Consider the following 20,737-nt stretch of genomic DNA (forward strand, 5'->3'; position numbering starts at 1 on the left):
TGATGCCTTGCCATCCCATCGGGCCAAAATGTGATTCTGCAATGGTCTTATGTGGAGCGGAGCCCAGGTGATGGCCGGGATTAAGGACATCATTATTCCCAATTCCCCCATCTGGCAGTCATGAATTTGGTCTCCATCAGTAATACTATCGCTTTCTTGATCTTTTGGACTTTTTCCCACCCAAAAAGGAAAATCTTGGTCATTTTGGCATCTAGTATGTAGCCCAAGTATATGACCCTCTGGCTTGGTGTTAGTTGCGACTTCTCTTCGTTCGCTATCCACCTTGAGCCCTGCAAGTAAGATATTCTTTTGTGCAAATTGGCATCCAGCTTGTCTGCTGATTCAGCGAAGAATAGTAGATCATCTAGATATGGCAATACTCCTATGCCTTGCTGTTTCAGGTTTTTAAGGCCTTCTGCCATTATCTGAGAAGATTCTGTGTCCTGGGGGGGGGATGCCAAACGGCAGAGCTGTGTATTGAAAATGTAGCGTGGTATCTGGGCCCTGGCCCTCGAATCTTAGGTATTTTTGATAGATCTTTTCTAATTGGTACATTTAAATATGCATCTTGCAAACCTACTGTGGTCATGATTACTCCCACTGGCAGGGAATTTCTGACCGTGTAGATGGATTCCATCCTGAATCTTTTGGATTTCATTTTTTTTTGAGTGGCTTTAGCTTGCCTGATGGTTTTTTCCTCGCAAATATGTGCGAATAGACTCCCGTTTTTTCATCTTCCAGCGGTACCTGGCAAATCACTTTTTGTACAATTATATTTTCCAATGCAGATAGAAAGGCTTCTGCTTGGTCTGTGGGAGTCTCGTCACCAGATACTTGGTTGGGGGGGTTGAAAACTCTGTTGAGTAGCCTTGTGTTACCGTGCAAAGAATAAATCCGTTCTTCGCGATGCTCTCCCACTGGTGAGCCAAAGACGCCAACCTGTCCCCCCACCTGGAGACCATCATTGCTTTTTGTTCTTTGAAGCCGTAGGCTTGAAAATAAAATATCACTTGCCTTTTTGGTTCTGCTGTGTCCAGTGATTTTTTGGACCCACTCTATTTAAATCTCTTGGACTGACAAAAGGGCATTTTCCCCTGACTCTTATTGGATTAAGAAAACCCCTCGTTTTTGGCTGTGGTTCTGTCTAAAACCATTTCTAAATCAGGTCCGAATAGCAGATCGCCCTTGAGCGATGTCCCCCCAAGATTTCAGTCACAGGGCTTTCCTAGCTGAATTGATTAGGCCAGAGGACCTGGCCGATATCCTTACGGACGCAGCTGATGCATCAGCTAGGAATGCTGCCGCTCTGGTTAGCACCAGCTCCTCCCTTGGGGTATCGCCTTCCAGCAGCTCTTGCAGTGGTGTTAGCCACACTAATAGGGTCCTGGCCGGGCAAGTGGAAGCTATGGCTGGATTAAGATTTGCGGTTGCAGCTTCCCAAGCTTTTCTCAGAAGGGCCTCTATCTTTAGGTCCATAGGATCAGTGAGAGTACCAGAGTCGTTATAAACAAAGTCTGATTTGTTTGCAACTCTGGCGAGGGAGAAAGATTTTTTATCTTACCGCTGTCTGCTATGTCTCTTAGTAAATTATCTGTGTCTTCTGCTTGATCTTCGTCATCCGAGTCCGAAAATAGGCCATTTTCAGATTCTGAGCAATCTGAATGAGGTCCCTCCTCCACTTGATCCACCTCATCCCCACTGTAAGAGGGGATAGGCGTCTTGCTCGTAGATGGGGTACTGGCCAGGCTGGAGCCTCCAGTTTTTCTATGGCTGTATGAAAAGGACCAATCATGCATTTAATTTACCTTTTAAAAAGGAGTCAAGCAGGTCTTTAAGCAATCCCTGTGACTCTTTGGCCACCATTTTGTTGATGCATTTCTGGCATAGGGGTTTTTCCATTTTGGAGGAAACCTGTGACCGCAAGAGGTACATGCCTTGCTGCTGGTCCTTGCCTTTTTCTCTTTTGGGGGTCTTTGTATGTAAACACAAAGGAATCCATGAGGCAGGCAGTTGCCATACACCACAGTGCAAAATGGTTTGTGGTGAGGTAAAGACAGAGGGAACTCCAGTGTGCTCTGGCTTACCTTGGAGCTGTCCTGACTGGCAGGATCTGCAAGGCAGGGTGGTGAAGCATCCGACATGGTCAGTCTCAGAAAAAGAACCCCTGCATAGGGACCTTATACTGCTTCCTGCCCAGCTTCAGCCCTGCCCCATGCAGGTTGGTGGACATACTTGCATAGTCGCCTTCTGATATCCTGCAGTCAGCCTCTACTCCATCTGTAGGGTTCGGTAAAAGGAAGTCCATTTACTGCTAGCTATTGATTTGACTTTTGTGAGTCTTCTCCTTTGAAACTTGCGCCGCCGCCCAGAAGCGATGTCGGCGGATGTGCCCCACTCTTATTCGCTTCCGCCATCCCAAGATGGCTGCGGACCCGGAAGCCCCATGAAGTTCCGCCCTCCAACCGCGAGGATGCTGCAGGAAAAGCCTGCGGTTGACCTGGACATGCACCTGCAGGAGGAAAAAAAAACAGGGGCGCCCTCTTCCCTTGCACTACAGGTGCTCTGGCCGAGAGAATCGCTGTGACTAGCAGGAACTAGCCTAGCAGAAGATTTCTGCAGTAACGCTGGCTCCAGGTACGGAGGAGGGGGGATGCCGCTCTGGCATCTTCACAGCTGGGGGGGGTGGTTGCATATCCCTCAGTAGGGATGAAACCTCAGGCAGGGGCTAGCTTGCCCCAATGTGCTGCCCCTGACCTGCACTACCCAAGGCTCGTTGAGCTGGATGGGAGGCTGGCCAGGGAGCCTCCTGCAGCTTAGCACGGAGATTGGAAAAAAAACAAACAGGTGAAGCTCCTGTGGATCCAGAGGAAACACAATCAAAACTGAGGCAGAAGGTATGACTGACTATTGGATTTCCTGTTTCAGGTCATCTCTCAGATGCTGCCCTGGAAGATGATTAGAGAAAGTTTTGGATTTAAAAAAAAAACAAACACACACACACACACACAATATACAAATAAACTCACCTAGGTGTATGCAGCATCTGATGCTGCATCTGTCCCCTGTCATCTCTGCAGTGGAAACTGTGCAATCAAACACTGCTGATCGCTTAGTTCTCCCCTCTGCTCGGAGCAGAGAGCCGTAACTGTCAGTCAGCAGCTCCCTGTTCTACCCTCCAGTGCTCACTGGAGCGCTAGGTTTGTGGAGGGGGTGGGAGGGGCTGGATCAGGCCAGGACGTCACCTAACAGTGGGCTTTAGCCCTCTGTCGGCTGAAAATGGGTCACAGGAGTCCAGAATGAACTACACTCCTGTAAACCCTTAGGGGAAGTATAGCCAAAAAAGCTTTGGCCATATAAGGCTCGGTTCACATTATTGTGGTCTCCCTGCAGCCACGTTTGCACGAGCATAGCTGCCAATTAATTTAAATGGGCTGCTGTACCTACAGAAAACGGCCCCTGCGCCTCTTCCAAAATTGCAACCACAGGCAAACTGCATAGTGCTATATGGTTCCCAGCACATGAAACTGCGCTAAAGCTTCCAATGTGTGCATTTTCACATGCTGAGGTGTGTTTAGGGCCCTGTTAAATACTGCAGTGACCTGCATTTTATGGCACTGGAAAAATGCAAGTCACTGCAAGGACATGTGTCCTGTTCACACCACAATGCTGGTGTCATGCACAGTGTGGTGCTACATGTATGCATTTTAAACGCAACACAATGTACGTAAATGCACACACACAATCAACAAAAGTCTATTAGGGAAAAAAAGCTTTTTATTATTTTGTTCCTTACAAGGACCCACAGCAAAAAGTCAACGTGTGTTAAAACATACACAAAAACACATAAAAATGCATGCCAATTGAAAGAAATGTGCATGCATTTCAAGCATTTTTTTTTCTTATTACAGGTACTTTTATAGCGCTGTCAATTTATGCAGCACTTTACATATACAGTATCTCACAAAATGGTTACACCCCTCACAGTTTTGTAAATCATATCTTTTCATGTGACACTGAAGAAATTCCACTATGCTATAATGTAAAGTAGTGAGTGCACAGCTTGAACAACAGTGTAAATTTGCTGTCCCCTCAAAATAACTCAACACACAGCCATTAACCACTTTACCTCCGCTCACATGGAGGCTACTGCGGCAAAGTGCCGCGATCCCGTCCAGCGACGTAGACCTACGTCGCTGGACTCCGCCCCTTGTGGGCGGCGCTCGCGCGCCGCCGGAGGCTCGCTCCCGCTGTGTTCATTCACAGCGGGAGTCGGGCCAGCGGAGGAGCAGCGGCGATTGCCGCTGCTCTGCCCCGATCGTCGGGGATCGAGTCTGCAGATCCGCCCGCTGTGTGTAAACACAGCGGGCGGATCTCCATAGTGACAGGGACTGACAGATCGGAGTGTTCAGCATAGCTGGACATCCGATCTGTCCTTCTGTCACACAGTCACCTCCCCCCCCACACGTCAGTAAGCACCAGGCATACATTAACCCCTCCCTCTCCAATAAAATTAACCCCTTCCCCGCCAGTGTCATTTTTACAGTAACAGTGCATACATATAGCACTGATTACTGTAGAAATGTCACTGGTACCCCCAAAAGTGTCAAAAATGTCAGTCAAGGGTCCGATCTGTCCGCCGCAATGTCGCAGTCCCGCAAAAAAAATTGCAGATCACCGCCATTACGCGTTTAAAAAAAACACCAAAAATGACAGAAATCTTTCCCTTAGTTAGTAAACGCAATAACTTTTGCGCAAACCAATCAAAATACGCTTATTGCGATTTTTTTTACTAAACATAGGTAGCAGAAAACAAATTGGCCAAAAATTTTAAAAAAAATTTGATTTTTACATTTTTTTTGGGGGGAATTTCATATAAAAAAATGTGAAAAATAATGTTATTTTTTCAAAATAAACGCTATTTTTTTGTTTATAGCGCAAAAAGTAAAAATCGCACAGGTGATCAAATACCACCAAAAGAAAGCTCTGTTTGTGGGAAAAAAAGGACGTAAATTTTGTTTGGGTACGGCGTCGCACGACCGCGCAATTGTCAGTTAAAGTCGCACAGCGCCGAATCGCAAAAAGTGGCCTGGACGGAAGACAGCAAAATCCTCCGGTGGTAAAGTGGTTAATGTCTAAACTGCTGGCAACAAAAGTGAGTACACCCCTAAGTGAAAATGTCCAAATTGGGTCCAATTAGCCATTTCCCTCCCCAGTGTCATTTGACTTGTTAGTGTCTCAGGTGTGAATGTTGAGCAAGTGTGTTAAATTCTGTGTTATCGCTCTCACTCTCTCCCATACTGGTCATTGGAAGTTCAACATGGCACCTCATGGCAAAGAACTCTCTGAGGATCTGAAAAAAAGAATTGTTGCTCATACATAAAGATGGTCTAGGCTATAAGAAGGATTGCCAAGACTCTGAAACTGAGCTGCAGCAAGGTGGCAAAGACCATACAACAGTTTAAAAAGGATAGGTTCCACTCAGAACAGGCCTCACCATGGTCAACAAAAAAATATTGAGTGCATGTGCTCAGCGTCATATCCAGAGGTTGTCTTTGGGAAATGGATGTATAAGTGCTGTCAGCATTGCTACAGAGGTTGTAGGGGTGGGGGTCAGCCTGTCAGTGCTCAGACCATATGCTCCACCATGCATCAAATTGGTCTGTGCGAGTGTTGTCCCAGAAGGAAGCCTCTTCTAATGATGATGCACAAGAAAGCCAACAAACAGTTTGCTGAAGACAAGCACAATAAGGACATGGTTTACTGGAACCATATCCTCTGGTCTGATGAGACCAAGATAAACCTATTTGGTTCAGATGGTGTCAAGCGTGTGTGGCGGCAACCAGGTGAGGAGTACAAAGACAACTGTGTCTTGTCTACAGTTAAGCATGGTAGTGGGAGTGTCATGGTCTGGGGCTGCATGAGTGCTGCCGGCACTGGGGAGCTACAGTTTATTGAGAGAATCATGAATGCCAACATGTACTGTGACATACTGAAGCAGAACATGATCCCCGCCCTTCGGAGACTGGGCCACAGGGCAGTATTCCAACATAATGACCCCAAAGCCCTCCAAGAGGACCACTGCCTTGCTAAAGAAGCAGAGGGTAAAGGTGATGGAATGGCCAAGCAGGTCTACAGACCTAAACCCCTTTGGAGCATCCTCAAATGGAAGGTGGAGGAGCGCAAGGTCTCTAACATCTACCAGCTCTGTGATGTCATCATGGAGGAGTGGGAAGAGGACTCCAGTGGAAACCTGTGAAGCTCTGGTGAACTCCATGCCAAAGAGGGTTAAGGCAGTGCTGGAAAATTATGGTGGCCACACAAAATATTGACACTTTGGGCCCAATTTGGACATTTCCACTTAGGGGGTGTACTCACTTTTGTTGCCAGCAGTTTAGACATTAATGGCTGTGTGTTGAGTTATTTTGAGGGGACAGAAAATTTACACTGTTATACAAGCGGTACACTCACTACTTTACATTGTAGCACAGTGTCATTACATAAAAAGATATAATAAAATATTTACAAAAATGTGAGGGGTGTACTCACTTTTGTGAGATACTGTACATTTACATCAGCCCCTGCCGTCAAGGAGTTTACAATCTAAGGTCCCTAACTCACATGCATACATGGACATACTAGGGCCAATTTAGCCAGGAACCAAATTAACCTACCAGCATGTCTTTAGATTGTGGGAGGTAACTGGAGTACCTGGAGGAAACCAACGCAGGCTCAAAGAGAAGCTCTGTGCTGAAGTTAGAATTCGAACAGACGACCCCGATTGCTAGGTGGAATGGCTAACCACTTAACCACTGTGCTGCCCCACATTTATGTGTGAACAGTCCCTCACCGCATGTGTTGACATGTAGTTTGTTGCTTTTACATAGATTTCTAAGGAAAACGCATCTCAGAAAAAAAGCATAGGCTTGTAATCAGTTTAAAGATTTTTAAATAAATCTCATTCATATTCATGCTCATCTGTTTTCGCTCAGCCAGATTTAAACATTTTGCTTTATAAAAATGCATTTCAATGAAACCCCTCCATGGGAGATCAGATGAAAATGGACCGCCTGTCCATTTTCATCCGATCCTACAGACAATTGGAAAATAGGGTTTCCATCCTTCTGGATTTAATGTACAGGATTGGATAGAAGCGGGTGTCAGCGGACAGGTCATCGCTGACATCCGCTGTTCCATAGGGGTGCATGGAGCATCCGATCAGGTACGCCTAAAAAAACTGACAGGCGGACCTGATCGGAAAGCCCATGTGAAAGGAAAATTATATTAGCCCATTCACATCTACAAGTGTGCACTACCAGGCATGCTTCAATGCACCTGAGCAGTGTAAATCCAACCTAAAATATATTTGTATTGTGCCAAAATGTGAAAAAAAAAAAAAAGCTACTGCATTTCTAGTTTAGTCTATATTTGGGGCCTCTATATCTTTGCTCTTTGTTTCATAGAATGGCAAATTGACACTTTGTTACTTTCCCTCAGTCAATTATATCAGTCCAGCAAGACAGACTGAAACAAAATGCACGCTTTATGAGACAATTCTGTAGTGTAATCACTGCAGTAGTTGAGCCACAATTTAAAAAAACACAGAACAAAATAATTATAAACTAAACAGACAATCTACAATGTTGTATTTGAAATAAAATAAGGGAAATGTTAAACAAAAACCATATAAAATAAGAAAAGTTCTAGAAGGGTCCTTTCACATGGGCGGATCACACGATCCGCCGATCCCCGCTAAGCAGGCGGATGACAGGTCCATCTCCACACTATGTGTAGAGACAAACCGATAAGATCCCCACTCTCCTCTATGGGAGATCGGATGATAACAGGCCGCCTGTCCGCTTTCATCCGATTCTCCAGACAGATGGAAAATAGGGTTTCCATCCGTTTGGATTTTATGGACAGGATCAGATCAAAGAGCAGCGGGCGTCAGTGGAGAGGTCATCGCTGACATCCGCCGCTCCATAGAGGTGCATGGAGCATCCGATCAGGTTCACCTGAAAAAACTGACAGGCAGACCTGATCGGAAAGCCCGTGAGGAAGGGGTCTAACAAATACCCAACATTGATTACAAAAATCTAATGCTTAGGCCTCATGCACACTGGACGTTTTTGGAGCTGCTGTTAGCAGCGTCAGACGTTTTTTTTTGCAGCTGCAGAACGCCCATCCATGTTATTCTATGGCCTCATGCACACATAGAGCTTTTAGGAGCTCCAAGTGGCATAGGCGTTTTACAGCTCCAAAAAAAACCCAGGACCTGTGCGTTCTGGAGCTGCAGCGTCAAGCTGTAAAAACGTCTGACGCTGCTAAAGGCTGAATAACGTTGCTTAACGTGCGTTAAGCCACGTTATACGTTTTTTTCTTCCATTCAAAATCAATGGTTCCCTATGGGAGCCTATTGATTTGAATGGAAGTCGCACCGCAAGTCGGATCAGGATGATCCGACTTGCGGCACGACTTGCGCTGTGAGAATCTTGAGGGGGAATTCCACGCCAAAATGGGGAAAAAAACAGCGTGGGGCTCCTCCCCGGGTTCCAAACCAGGCCCTTCGGGTCTGGTATGGAATTTGAGGGTAGCCCCACGCTGAAAAAATGGCATGGGGTTCCCCCCAAAATCCATACCAGACCCTTATCCGAGCATGCAGCCCGGCAGGCCAGGAAAGGGGAGGGGATGAGCGAGCGGCCCCACCCCCCCTGGATCATACCAGGCCACACGCCCTCAACATGGGGGGGTGTGGGTGCTTTGGGGCAGGGGGGGCTCTGCACCCCCCACCTCAAAGCACCTTGCCCCCATGTTGATGAGGACAAGGGCCTCATCCCCACAACCCTGGCCGGTGGTTGTGGGGGTCTGCGGGCAGGGGGCTCATCGGAATCTGGAAGCCCCCTTTAACAAGGGGGCCCCCTCAGATCCCGGACCCCCTCCCTATGTGAATGGGTATGGGGTACACTGTACCCCTACCCATTCACCCCATAAAAGACAGTGTATGTAAATAACGACAGGAGACGTTTTGGAAAGTTTATTAAAAATCTTCATCCCGTCTTCTCCTCTCCGGTCTTCTGCTCTTTTGCTGTCAGCTCTTCTTCTTCCTCCGGTCCTCCTCCGATGACGTCTCCGGGGATTATGCCGGTCTCCGGAGCTTATTATATAGCCATTAGGGGCGTGGCCGCCAGATGACGTCATCGGGAGACCCCCGCCCCCTTATGTCACAGATGACGTCATCTGTGACATAAGGGGGTGGGGTCTCCAGATGAGGTCATCTGGCGGCCATGCCCCTAATGACTATATAATAAGCTGTAGAGACCGGCATAATCGCCAGAGACGTCGGAGGAGGAGGACCGGAGGAAGAAGAAGAGCCGACAGCAGAAGACCGGAGAGGAGAGGAGAAGACAAGACAAGACAAGACAAGACAAGATGAGAGGACAGCAAAAGAGCAGAAGACCGGAGAGGAGAAGACGGGATGAAGATTTTTAATAAACTTTCCAAAACGTCTCCTGTCGTTATTTACACACACTGTCTTTTATGGGGTGAATGGGTAGGGGTACAGTGTACCCCATACCCATTCACATAGGGAGGGGGTCCGGGATCTGGGGGGCCCCCTTGTTAAAGGGGGCTTCCAGATTCCGATGAGCCCCCTACCCGCAGATCCCCACAACCACAGGCCAGGGTTGTGGGAATGAGGCCCTTGTCCTCATCAACATGGGGGCAAGGTGCTTTGAGGTGGGGGTGCAGAGCCCCCCCTGCCCCAAAGCACCGACACCCCCCCCCATGTTGAGGGCGTGTGGCCTGGTATGGTCCAGGGGGGGTGGGGCCGCTCGCTCGTCCCCTCCCCTTTCCTTGCCTGCCGGGCTGCATGCTCGGACAAGGGTCTGGTATGGATTTTGGGGGGGACCCCACGCCGTTTTTTTTCCCCATTTTGGTGTGGAGTTCCACCTCAAGATTCTCACAGTGCAGGTCGCGCCGCAAGTCGGATCACCCTGATCCGACCTGCGGTGCGACTTCCATTCAAATCAATAGGCTCCCATAGGGAACCATTGATTTTGAATGGAGGCAGAAAAGACGCTGCTAACAGCTACTGTGGCCAAACGTGCAATAACGCTAGTGGAAAAAGCTACTGAAAGCACGTTTTTACAGCTGCTGTTTCCCGGCGTCAAGTAAACAGCTTTGGAGCACGTTTTTATGACGCCCTGTGTGCATGGAGCCTTAATAGCAGACGTCTGTTCAAAACAGAAAGTAAATATTTACTGTCGCCTACACCACCAAACAGTTTGATAAAAAAGGAATCTTCCACTTCAGACACTGACACTTCCAGGAATGTCAATATTCTGTGTCTACTACTGTCCTCAGTGGTCCCTCCCAGTTACCCCTGGTTATCTATAGCAGGGTTTCTCAACCTATTCCAAGTCAAGACAACCTTTAAAATTTTGTACACAGTCTCAAGGCACTCCACTCTAAAAATTAAAAAAAAAAAAAAAACTTAACTAATTTTGTGTATTGCAACAGCATCCATACACATAGGACACCCAACATTAGAGGGGAGTTGTTCATTGAAAGTAAGTAAACCTTTGCACATTGGTACTGAGTAGTATTCCAGCATTTCTTTTTCCTAATTTTCTCTGCCCCACACAGCCAACATGACCCCAGTGGTGACAGAGTGGTATGAGGGTGAGGGGTCAAAAAAAGATGGTGTGCCGGTGCCAAATGTACTCCTTTTCAACCAATGATGTCAGTGCAATACCCAAGGTTGTAGTGCTGTACTATGAAAAGTAATGGCTTTGTGTATCAAAAAAGGCAGGCTGATCGACTTTTTGTCTTCTACACAATTTTGGGGCAATTTTTAGGCATTCCTGAAGAAAAACCCTGTTGAAAAAGGCTGATCTATAGGACATAGGGTTGGTGGGAGGAACCACTAAGTGCAGGGAGGGTACACAACAGATCCCAGAACAGACTTTAAACAACAACTTTGTTCTCTCAGTTGTGTTTTGTTAATTGGACAGCAGAAGAGGTATTTACTTTTTGCTTTGAGGGGATATTTTTTATTCTGGGGTTTGATTTTTGCAACACATTCACTTTTAAATAATTGTCTGGGCTGCTCACAGTTAATATCCGAATGCATACACTTACCAGACAAGTATAGCATAGGAACTACTCACCTGCTATGTTGATGATGGCCTGAAGGCCAGAGGAACACTGTCGGTTCACACTAGATATAGGAACGGTCTCTGGGATTCCACTGCAATGAATTTAATGAGGTACAAAAAAAAAATGGATCAGTTACTGCAATCTCTGCATGCTAGTATATAACCAAAGCAACAGTACACCACTGTAATATAGGATATTGTATATTCTAAACTATGACTATGGCCCTGTATCATCCAAAACTACAATCTAAGGATCATGCTTGGAAAATCTGACATCTTATAAACCAGAAATGTAAGCCTGTTCAAAGCAGGTTCAAATTGCCTCTGCAAGAGGAGGATGCTACGTGCCCAAAAAGGAGAACCCTAAGGCACCAGCAGCAACTAATGACTTAAAGCCTTTCAAATTTAGTTTGAACAAGTGCTACAATTAATTTTCAAAACCCATTGCAATGCTTGTTCTATTTTTCTTTAGTGCACATCAACTAAAGCTATAAAGACATTAGACAAATTTCCTTGTTTTGTGTTGGACAATGCACCCAATGCTCTTGGTATGAATTGGTATGACTCCCTAGGCCCCTTTCACACGGGGCAGCTGTTGGGCCGCTGGCAAAAGCATGTTTTGTTATTTTGAAATTCCAACATTCCTGGCACAAATATTATTATTTGTACATTGCGATTATGTGCGATTACATGTGACTGTGTTTAGCTGCGGTAGTAAATTCTTGCCTTTTGTATAGCAACTGTTTACTTATTTTTTTCCTTGTACTGCGATTAACTGCGTTGATATACAGATAGCTGCAGTACATTGCTCATGGATGCTATCAACTTTATTTTTCTAAATGCACAAAACTGTGCTATGAAAACGTTGCTAAAAACCGCGTGTGAATGGGGCCATAGGAATACATTGTCTGCATTTAGCTGCGGTAAATAAGTTCCTCCTTCAGCTAAAAGCTGAATTCTAACTGTTCGTGTGAAAGGGGCCTTACTGCTTGTTAAGAATATATAAACATTTAATTGTCCATAGTCTTGCACTTTACATTGTCGTCATCTGTGACATGAGGGGGCGGGGCCTCCCGATGACATCATCGGGAGGCCCCTAATGGCTATATAACAAGCTGCAGAGACCGGCATAATCACCGGGGACAGCGTCGGAGGAGGAACGGAGGAAGAAGAAGAGCTGAGGGCAAAAGAGCAGAAGATTGGACAGCAGAAGAGCTGACAGCAAAAGAGCAGAAGACAAGAAGAGCGGAGAGGGAGAAGACCAGAGCGGAGAAGTCCGGATGAAGATTTTTAATAAACTTTCCAAAAAGTCTCCTGTCGTTATTTCCATACACTGCCTTTTATGGGGTGAATGGGTAGGGGTACAGTGTACCCCATACCCATTCACATAGGGAGGGGGTCCGGATCTGGGGGGCCCCCTTGTTAAAGGGGGCTTCCAGATTCCGATGAGCCCCCTGCCCGCAGACCCCCACAACCACCGGCCAGGGTTGTGGGGATGAGGCCCGGGCAAGGTGCTTTGAGGTGGGGGGGGGGGGGTGCAGAGCTCCCCCTGCCCCAAAGCATCAACACCCCCCCATGTTGAGGGCCTGATCCGACTATCGGTGCGACTTCCATTCAAATCAATAGGCTCCCATAGGGAACCATTGATTTTGAATGGAAGAAAAAAAAAAACGTATAACGTGGCTGAACGTACTTCATAACGTTCGGTCGCGTTTTTGCGTTTGAAACGCCGGGAAACACACGTTCAAACGCAAATAATTGCGTTCCAAAAAATGTCCCTGAACTCAACTGCCTGCAAATGACTGTAAACGACCCTGTGTACATGGACAGATAAGATAACATGCAGGTGGGTTTAGGGGCTTCTGAAAAAAAACGCCCAACTGCTCCTAAACGGCCATTTACAATGTCCCGTGTATTTTTCTCTTTCTTTCAGAATTGTCGCTCTTTTTTTTGTTTATAGCACTAAAAATCGCAGAGGTGATCTAATACCACCAAAAGAAAGCTCTATTTGTGAGGAAAAAGGAAATCAATTTTATTTGGGTACATCATCGCAAGACGGTGCAATTGTCTGTTAATGTAACGCAGTGCCGAATCGAAAAAAATGGGCTGGTCATTAACCTTTACGACCGCCTGTCGCAGATGTACTGCGGCAAGCAGCCGCTCCTGCGTGACTGCGATTGCCGCTTGACACCCACGATCGTTCCCCCGCTGAGCGATAACGGTCAGCTGTTGTAAACACAGCTGACCGCTCTTCTCCCTGGAATGATCATAGAGCCCCTGTGATCCTTCTATATAGGATCACATGTCTCTATGGTCATTTTAGAAGCCACACCCCCCCTCCCCCCCACAGTTAGAATCACTAACCTAAACTCACATTTAACCCCTTGATCACCCACAGGGTTAACCCCTTCCCTGATGACATTATTACAGTAACAGCGCATATTTGTAGCACGGATTACTGTAGTAATGTCACTGGTCCCCCCCAAAAGTGTCAAAAATTTAAGTTAGGGGTCCGATCTGTCCGCCACAATGTCGCAGTCTTGCAAAAATCGCAGATCGCCACCATTACTAGTAGAAAAAAAAAAACAATAAAAATGATCATAGAGCCCCTGTGATCCTTCTATATAGGATCACATGTCTCTATGGTCATTTTAGAAGCCACACCCCCCCTCCCCCCCACAGTTAGAATCACTAACCTAAACTCACATTTAACCCCTTGATCACCCACAGGGTTATCCCCTTCCCTGATAACATTATTACAGTAACAGCGCATATTTGTAGCACGGATTACTGTAGTAATGTCACTGGTCCCCCCCAAAAGTGTCAAAAATTTAAGTTAGGGGTCCGATCTGTCCGCCACAATGTCGCAGTCTTGCAAAAATCGCAGATCGCCACCATTACTAGTAGAAAAAAAAAAAAAACAATAAAAATGACATAAATCTTTCCTGTAGGTAGTAGACGCAATAACTTTTGCGCAAACCAATCAAAATAAGCTTATTGCGATTTTTTTTTTCTTACCAAAAATATGTAGCAGAAAACAAATTGGCCTAAAATTAAAAAAAAAAATTTGATTTTTACATTTTCTTTTTTTTTTTTTTTGGTATGTCATATAGCAGAATGTGAAAAATATTGGATTTTTTTTAGAATTGTCGCTCTTTTTTTGTTTATAGCGCAAAAAAAAAAAAAGACAGGTGATCAAATACCATCAAAAGAAAGCTCTATTTTTGGGGGAAAAAAGGACATAATTTTTTTTTGGGTACAGCATCGCACAATTGTCAGTTAAGGCCCCTTTCACACTTATGCGACGCGATTTTACCGCGATTTTGACGCAACTTTGCAAGCAATGGCTATGGTTATGGCTCAAAACGCAATCAAATCCTGGCAAAGTAGTGCAGGAACTACTTTGAAGTTGGTGGGATTTCAAAACGCACTGATATGAATGGGGCTCATTGAAAATAATGGAAAACGACTTGTCATGCGAGTTTGCGGTCCAAAATCGCGGGACAAGTCACACTAGTGTGAAAGGGGCCTAAAGTCACACAGTGTCAAGTTAAAAAAAGTGGCCTGGTCATTAAGGGGGGCTATTTACTATGTCACCCCCTTTTTCTGGGCCTAGACTCAACTTGTCTTTATCTTTTGGTCACCTGGGGGCTACCTGTCTGGATTGAAGCTAGCATCCATAACTCCCTCTGAGAGTGTATTTATTTCAACTTGCAAGAATTAATCTTAAATGCGAATTGTAATGTCCGTTATAATGAAATTTACTTTGTATTACTATGTCTTTTTGATTTTGTAGTAACTCACCTGAACCCTCCCCAAAAAAACACCCCCTGAAGAAGCCATAGGGGGAAATGCATTGGAAGGAGTCCCATCCTCTTCATACACTGTGATACACAGCAGATTTGGAAGAGGATGAACTCCTTTGGTTTGAGGGTGGTGCTACAATGAGTGATTTACTATTATGTGCAATATACATTTCTGGATTTGATTTTATGTCATTTTTCTATGACCTAAACTTTTTAAACTATGTTTGGATTCAAAAAGCAATATTTTTTTACGATATTTATGTCTATTCTCAGTAGTATGCATGTTTCAATCATTATTACAACGTTTTTTTTTTGGCCTACGCATATTTGTAAAATATTTGATGTGGCTCACATATGATCAAAAGGTATTGTTTGCATTTTTGCATGGCTATCGAACAGCTAGAACAAAACAGGTATATAAACGAAACCACACACACAAAATACCTAAAAAACTGGGCAGCTCTAGCAACCACAGGTCCTGCACCAGGCTGCAATACATTTCCTAAAGAGATGAGAAGGAAAAAAAATATTTAAAATTTATTTTTTTTTTAAATTAACTTAGCAACATATTTTGAGGGGGGGGGGGGGGGGGTGTTAGAATTTTTTTTTTTTTTTTAAGAAAATAAACATGCAGAAAAAAGACAACAAGGTGCTCTGAAATTACAAGGAGTTAAAGAATTACAGGGAAACACGCAACTAACAGTCCTACACAGAGTGGGAATTTTTTGTAGTAGGTTATTATAGTCTTCACATTACAAGTCCCTGCATTAGGCAGAAGAGAACAGCAGAGATAGACTACATAAAAAATAGTAGAACCAGCTGTTTGGGTCTTCCTGGACAGCCCTGCTGTCCACCAGTGGAAGGCCCTGTGAGGACAAGATTGCCTCTAGTCTCCAAAGCAGGAACTTAAAAATAAACACCAGAAATCAGCAGACCCAACCAACAGTCCCATCATTTCTGAAACTTTAGCATGCAGCCACAGTTTTTTTTTTTTTTTTAAAAGAGTGTGTAATTTATCTTTTTCAGCTATTCCCCAGCAGTAGGCGAAGAGGGAGAAAGCGCCATATTCTAGCTATCGCGTTTGTGCTAGGTCTATTCATGACTGCAGAGGCAGGATAGACCAATACAATTGCGACAATCTATGTCTATGCCAAAAAAATACCATTTGGGAGTTTGTCCTCCTATTGACTCTCTCCGAGATGTCACCTAGGTCACATTCATGGCTGCCTTAAGGCTACGTTCACATCTTGGCGTTGCTATTACAGGCGTTTTTGCAGGCGTTTTTTGTGCAGGTGTTTTTAGATTGAATAGAGACCAATGGAAAACGCCTGTAATCTGCCCAAAAAGAAGCTCATGTACTTTGAGCGTTGGGTGTTTTGCTTAAAACGTCAAAACGCTCAGATGTGAACAGGGGTCATTGAAATTAAAAGGATTTGTCTTGTTGGGCGTTTTGAGAGCTGATCCTAGAGCAGAAAAACGCCCCCAAAATGCCCACATGTGAACGGAGCCTAACATGAAATGATAATGAAAAGGTGCAGGATGAGGCCCTTTTTGTGCACAGTGTCAGTTGAAGAGGTGGAAGGGACTATGCTTACATCCCAAGCTTGTAGAGAGTGTCATAGTGGTAGGCTTCGGAAAAAGGACTTATCACTGAGTCAAAATTCCTCCCAAACAGGTTGCAAGGATTTTAGGACGACATCTTTACAGATTAGTGACAGTGTTGATTTAGGCCTTTTTTTAATGCTGGGAATGCCTCAGTTGATAATCAAAGAAGCTTTTTTACGCCATAAAGGGGTTAAATCTGGAAAAATCCTTAAAGTAAAAACTAAAGGCAAAACTTTTTTGTCCATTTTGGATAGTGTAAGGAAGGGTGATAGCTCAGTTAATTTGGTTATCTTTACCCCATTGGGGAAATTTCTCTTCACTTTCTGTTCAATTACCAAAACAGGAAGTGGGAGGAAATCCCTCCAAAGTTATATAGTCCTTGGTTGTCACCAGGGTTACCAGAACTGGTGTCCCCTTTGGAAGATTTTCCCTCTATTCCTGCTGTGGCGACAACCAAAAAGTTGGAATTTTCATTCACTTTTGGTGATTCCTAAGAAATTCCTTTAATTTGCAGGGATTTCCTCTCACTTACTGTATGGTCATGGGACAGAAAGTGAAGGAAATTCTCCGCAATAGGACACAGATGGCAAAAAAAAAAATATCTGATGGGTTATAACCCTCCCATGCTCTATCCAAAATGAAAAAAAAAAAAAAAAATGTATGCCTATAGTTCTCTTATACAGGTGTTCTAATCCCTCTCCACTACATCTGAAACCAACAAAAATGTTTTACCCTAATAGTTTGCCCAGGGGGGAGCTTAGAGACCTCCCATACTTTCCCCATGACGGTAGCTGGCATAGCTGTTCAGCAATTCATCTCATCAGCATTTCCAATTATGAAGAGAGGAACAGCACAAGAGATGGACTCTACAGTGTGGGCACATTTTTTAAGGCATGCTGCTGCTTCCTACTTAGTTTGGTCTGGCACTGTGTGACATCCTATCCTATGGCAGCCTGCCATACAGCAGTCCCCCGGCATCCTTACACTTCTTAGACATTGCACGGGAGTGCAGCAACCCGAGTAGTACTGCAGGGTATGCTTAGGATGTATGGCAGGATCTACTGTGAGACACATTTGCTTGCACTGGCAGGAGATGACAACCCACACATTTTTTTTTATATAAACTCTACTTTAAAAGTGTTAATATACAGTACATAAAATTTTATTTCAAATAAAACGAAACTTCTGGTAACACTATATTGGAAAAAAAAAAAACACATTTATAATATTTTTGGTCAAGGTCTAGCTATCATATCAATGATCCATGGCTGGGCTACAGCATACCAAGTTGAACTTCTAAAGTAGCTTATGATATAGTTCGGAAAAATAAACCCTGGATTTTGAATTTTATGTAGTATACTTATCAGGTGAAATGTTCATTTACAATTTTAAACAAAATTTCTGCAAAATAAAGAGTTAAAAGTCGTTAAGTAGTTTACAACAAAACAGGGGACAACTTTGTAAACGGTTCAAAGGTTGACAATATCTTCTTCTGTCAGAAGCTTGCCTTCAACTTTGTCCCACAAACAGCACAAATCAGAACACGGCCAGCACAGCCAGCCGCATGCACGGAAAATGAGTTGCACAACTTCTAGAGGTTTTATTGCTGTATGTGCCACCATTTTCCTTTTTCATTTCACCACTTCTTGTCATAGGGACACAACAGTCAGTCAATTCCCCAACGCTTATTGCATGCGATCATAAACAAAACATAAAAAAAAAAAAAGAAAAAAAACACACTTGTTAATTATCTCGTGGCCTAGCCACTCATTATGTAACAATTAGAGTCGATTCACACCACATGCAGTAAAGTGCATTTTTTTTCTGCATCCAAAAACGTATGGAAAGTAAGTTATATGGGTTTTAATGGCCTCTAATTCACACCCCCATATACAAAAGAAGAGTTAAAACATTTAGCATCTGTATGACTACCGCTGCTAAGAGCCGGTTCACACTGCGGCGACTTGTCAGGCGACTTGGTCGCCTGACAAGTCGCCTGCCATAGATTAGCACAGGACCCGTTCTAATAGGAGCGACACAAGTCGCTCCGACTTAGAAAAAGGGTCCTGTACTACTTTGGGGCGACCTGGAGCGACCTGCATTGACTTCAATGATATGAAGTCTGTGCATGCCGCTCCGAGACTTCACAGGTCGCCCCGGCAAGTCGGGTCGCTCCTATGTGAACCGGCTCTGAATGTGACTGTTTAAAGCTCAAAGATGCTGGTTTTCAGGGTGTCAGCAGCCACCGGCATCCTAGCAATCAGTGACCTATTCCCGCCCAACTCATTCAGCTGGGGATTCTGGCTTTGTTTTGACTGGAGTTTGGCCTAAACTACAACAAACTAACAGTGGAGCAGTAGCAGTTAAGAGCCGGTTCACACTGCCGCGACCATAAGTCGCCCCATGTCGGAGCGACTTTTTACCGTGATTTTACAGCGACTTCAGCGCGACTTGCGGCTTATATGACAGATGACTTTGTGTTTGGCCGATCAGAATATGATGTGTTGTGACCTAATTCCCCTTTTCTGTTTTTTTTTTTACTCATTTCCTCATTGCCCACCAGTGCCACGTATGTGTCCACCAGTGCCACTGCCCACAAGTGCCACAAATCAGTGTCCACCAGTGCCACATATCAGTGCCACAAATCAGTGTCCACCAGTGCCACGAATCAGTGTCCACCAGTGCCACGAATCAGTGCCACGAATCAGTGTCCACCAGTGCCACGTATCAGTGTCCACCAGTGCCACATAGCAGTGCCACGTATCAGTGTCCACCAGTGCCACGTATCGGTGCCACTAATCAGTGTCCACCAGTGCCACGTATCAGTGCCATGAATCAGTGTCCACCAGTGCCACTTATATGTGTCCACCAGTGCCACTCACACAGACCAAGCAGAGATAATGGAATATATATACCATTATACACAATATATATATATATATATATATATATATATATATAAATAAATAAATAAATAAATAATGGTATATATATTCCATTATAGGCATGGCTGCAATGTGGGGAATGCCTGGCTAATCTCTTTCTTCTTCCTGGAAAGTCTGATAACAAGTCGCTTCAATTAAGATAAGGAGGCGACTCCCATTGAAGTATATGGGACAGGTCGGATCACAGGTCGCCTCAAAGTAGTACAGGACCCTTTTATGAAGTCGGAGCAACGTCAGTAGTGCCAATTAAGAAGGCACTGATTGATTAACATTGCTTTTGTTATGTCAAGCGACCTGGGGCGATCTGGGGCAACACAAGTCGCCTCACAAGTCGTGCTAGTGTGAATGGGCTCTAAGTGTTAAAAGTTTAAAAAAAAAAAAAAAAAAAAAGCAGCATTTTATATTACCTGCTCTGTGCAAGGATTTTGCACAGAGCAGCCACAATGTTACGTCTTCTCGAGTCCCCCGCAGGGGCTCTTGGCTCCTCCTCTTCTTCGAATGCCCCCATAACAAGCCACTTGCTATGGGGGCCACCCATGCGTGCTTGCTCCCAAGCCCTGCTTTGTGTGGGTCCAAAAACACACAGAACGGGGCTCCGTCCTGCCACCCATTCTCACCTCATTGGTTCACTGGCCTTGACTGACAGGAGCTTGGCTTTCGCTGCTTGTGTCTCAGCCAATAAGGAGGCAGAGACCTGGGAGAGCAGCAGCTCTCAAGCACATAGCTGGATTGGAATTGGGCAAGTATTAGGGGGGAGCTGCACACTGAAGGTTTTTGACCTTCCTGTTTAGAATGTATTAAGGAAAAAAAAACCTTAAGGCTCTGTTCACATATGCAAATCTGAACCCCATCTGATTCGCATGACATGTGAACAGGCAGCCTTCTCTATGGAGCCAATTCACATAATTGCCTTCTTTTGGGAACACATCTGAATTGCATGTCATCAGTTTTAAACACAAATTTTTATTTTTTTTCGGAACAAAAATTAAAAACAGCGTGGGGGTCCCCCCAAAATCCATACTAGGATCTTTCAGGTCTGATACGGATTTTAAAGGGAACCCCATGCCAAAATTAAAGGGGTTGAAAAGTCAGAAGAATTCTGTATTCTATGCATCAAGATAAAAAGACTTCTGTGTGCAGCAGCCTCACTAACCCTTACCCGAGGTCGCTCCCTGTCCAGCGATGTCCACGAGTGTCTCATCCATCAGAGATTCTCCCATTGGCTGCC

At 44.8% G+C, this 20,737-nt stretch overlaps 1 protein-coding gene across 1 annotated transcript in view; it reads right to left on the minus strand.

Annotated features, from left to right (window-relative positions):
- Positions 1-20,737, minus strand: part of ACAA1 (acetyl-CoA acyltransferase 1) — a 73,166-nt gene that overhangs the window by 44,970 nt on the left and 7,459 nt on the right. Inside the window, exons 3-4 of the mRNA XM_082259715.1 lie at positions 15,404-15,461; positions 11,166-11,245 (exon numbers count right to left, since the gene is read on the minus strand). Of these exons, the coding sequence (XP_082115841.1) occupies positions 11,166-11,245; positions 15,404-15,461 (138 nt within the window). The remainder of the gene's footprint in view (positions 1-11,165; positions 11,246-15,403; positions 15,462-20,737) is intronic.

Source organism: Pelophylax lessonae (genome assembly GCF_965119305.1).
Source record: "Pelophylax lessonae genome assembly, chromosome: 5".
In the NCBI taxonomy this organism is placed as follows: domain Eukaryota; kingdom Metazoa; phylum Chordata; class Amphibia; order Anura; family Ranidae; genus Pelophylax; species Pelophylax lessonae.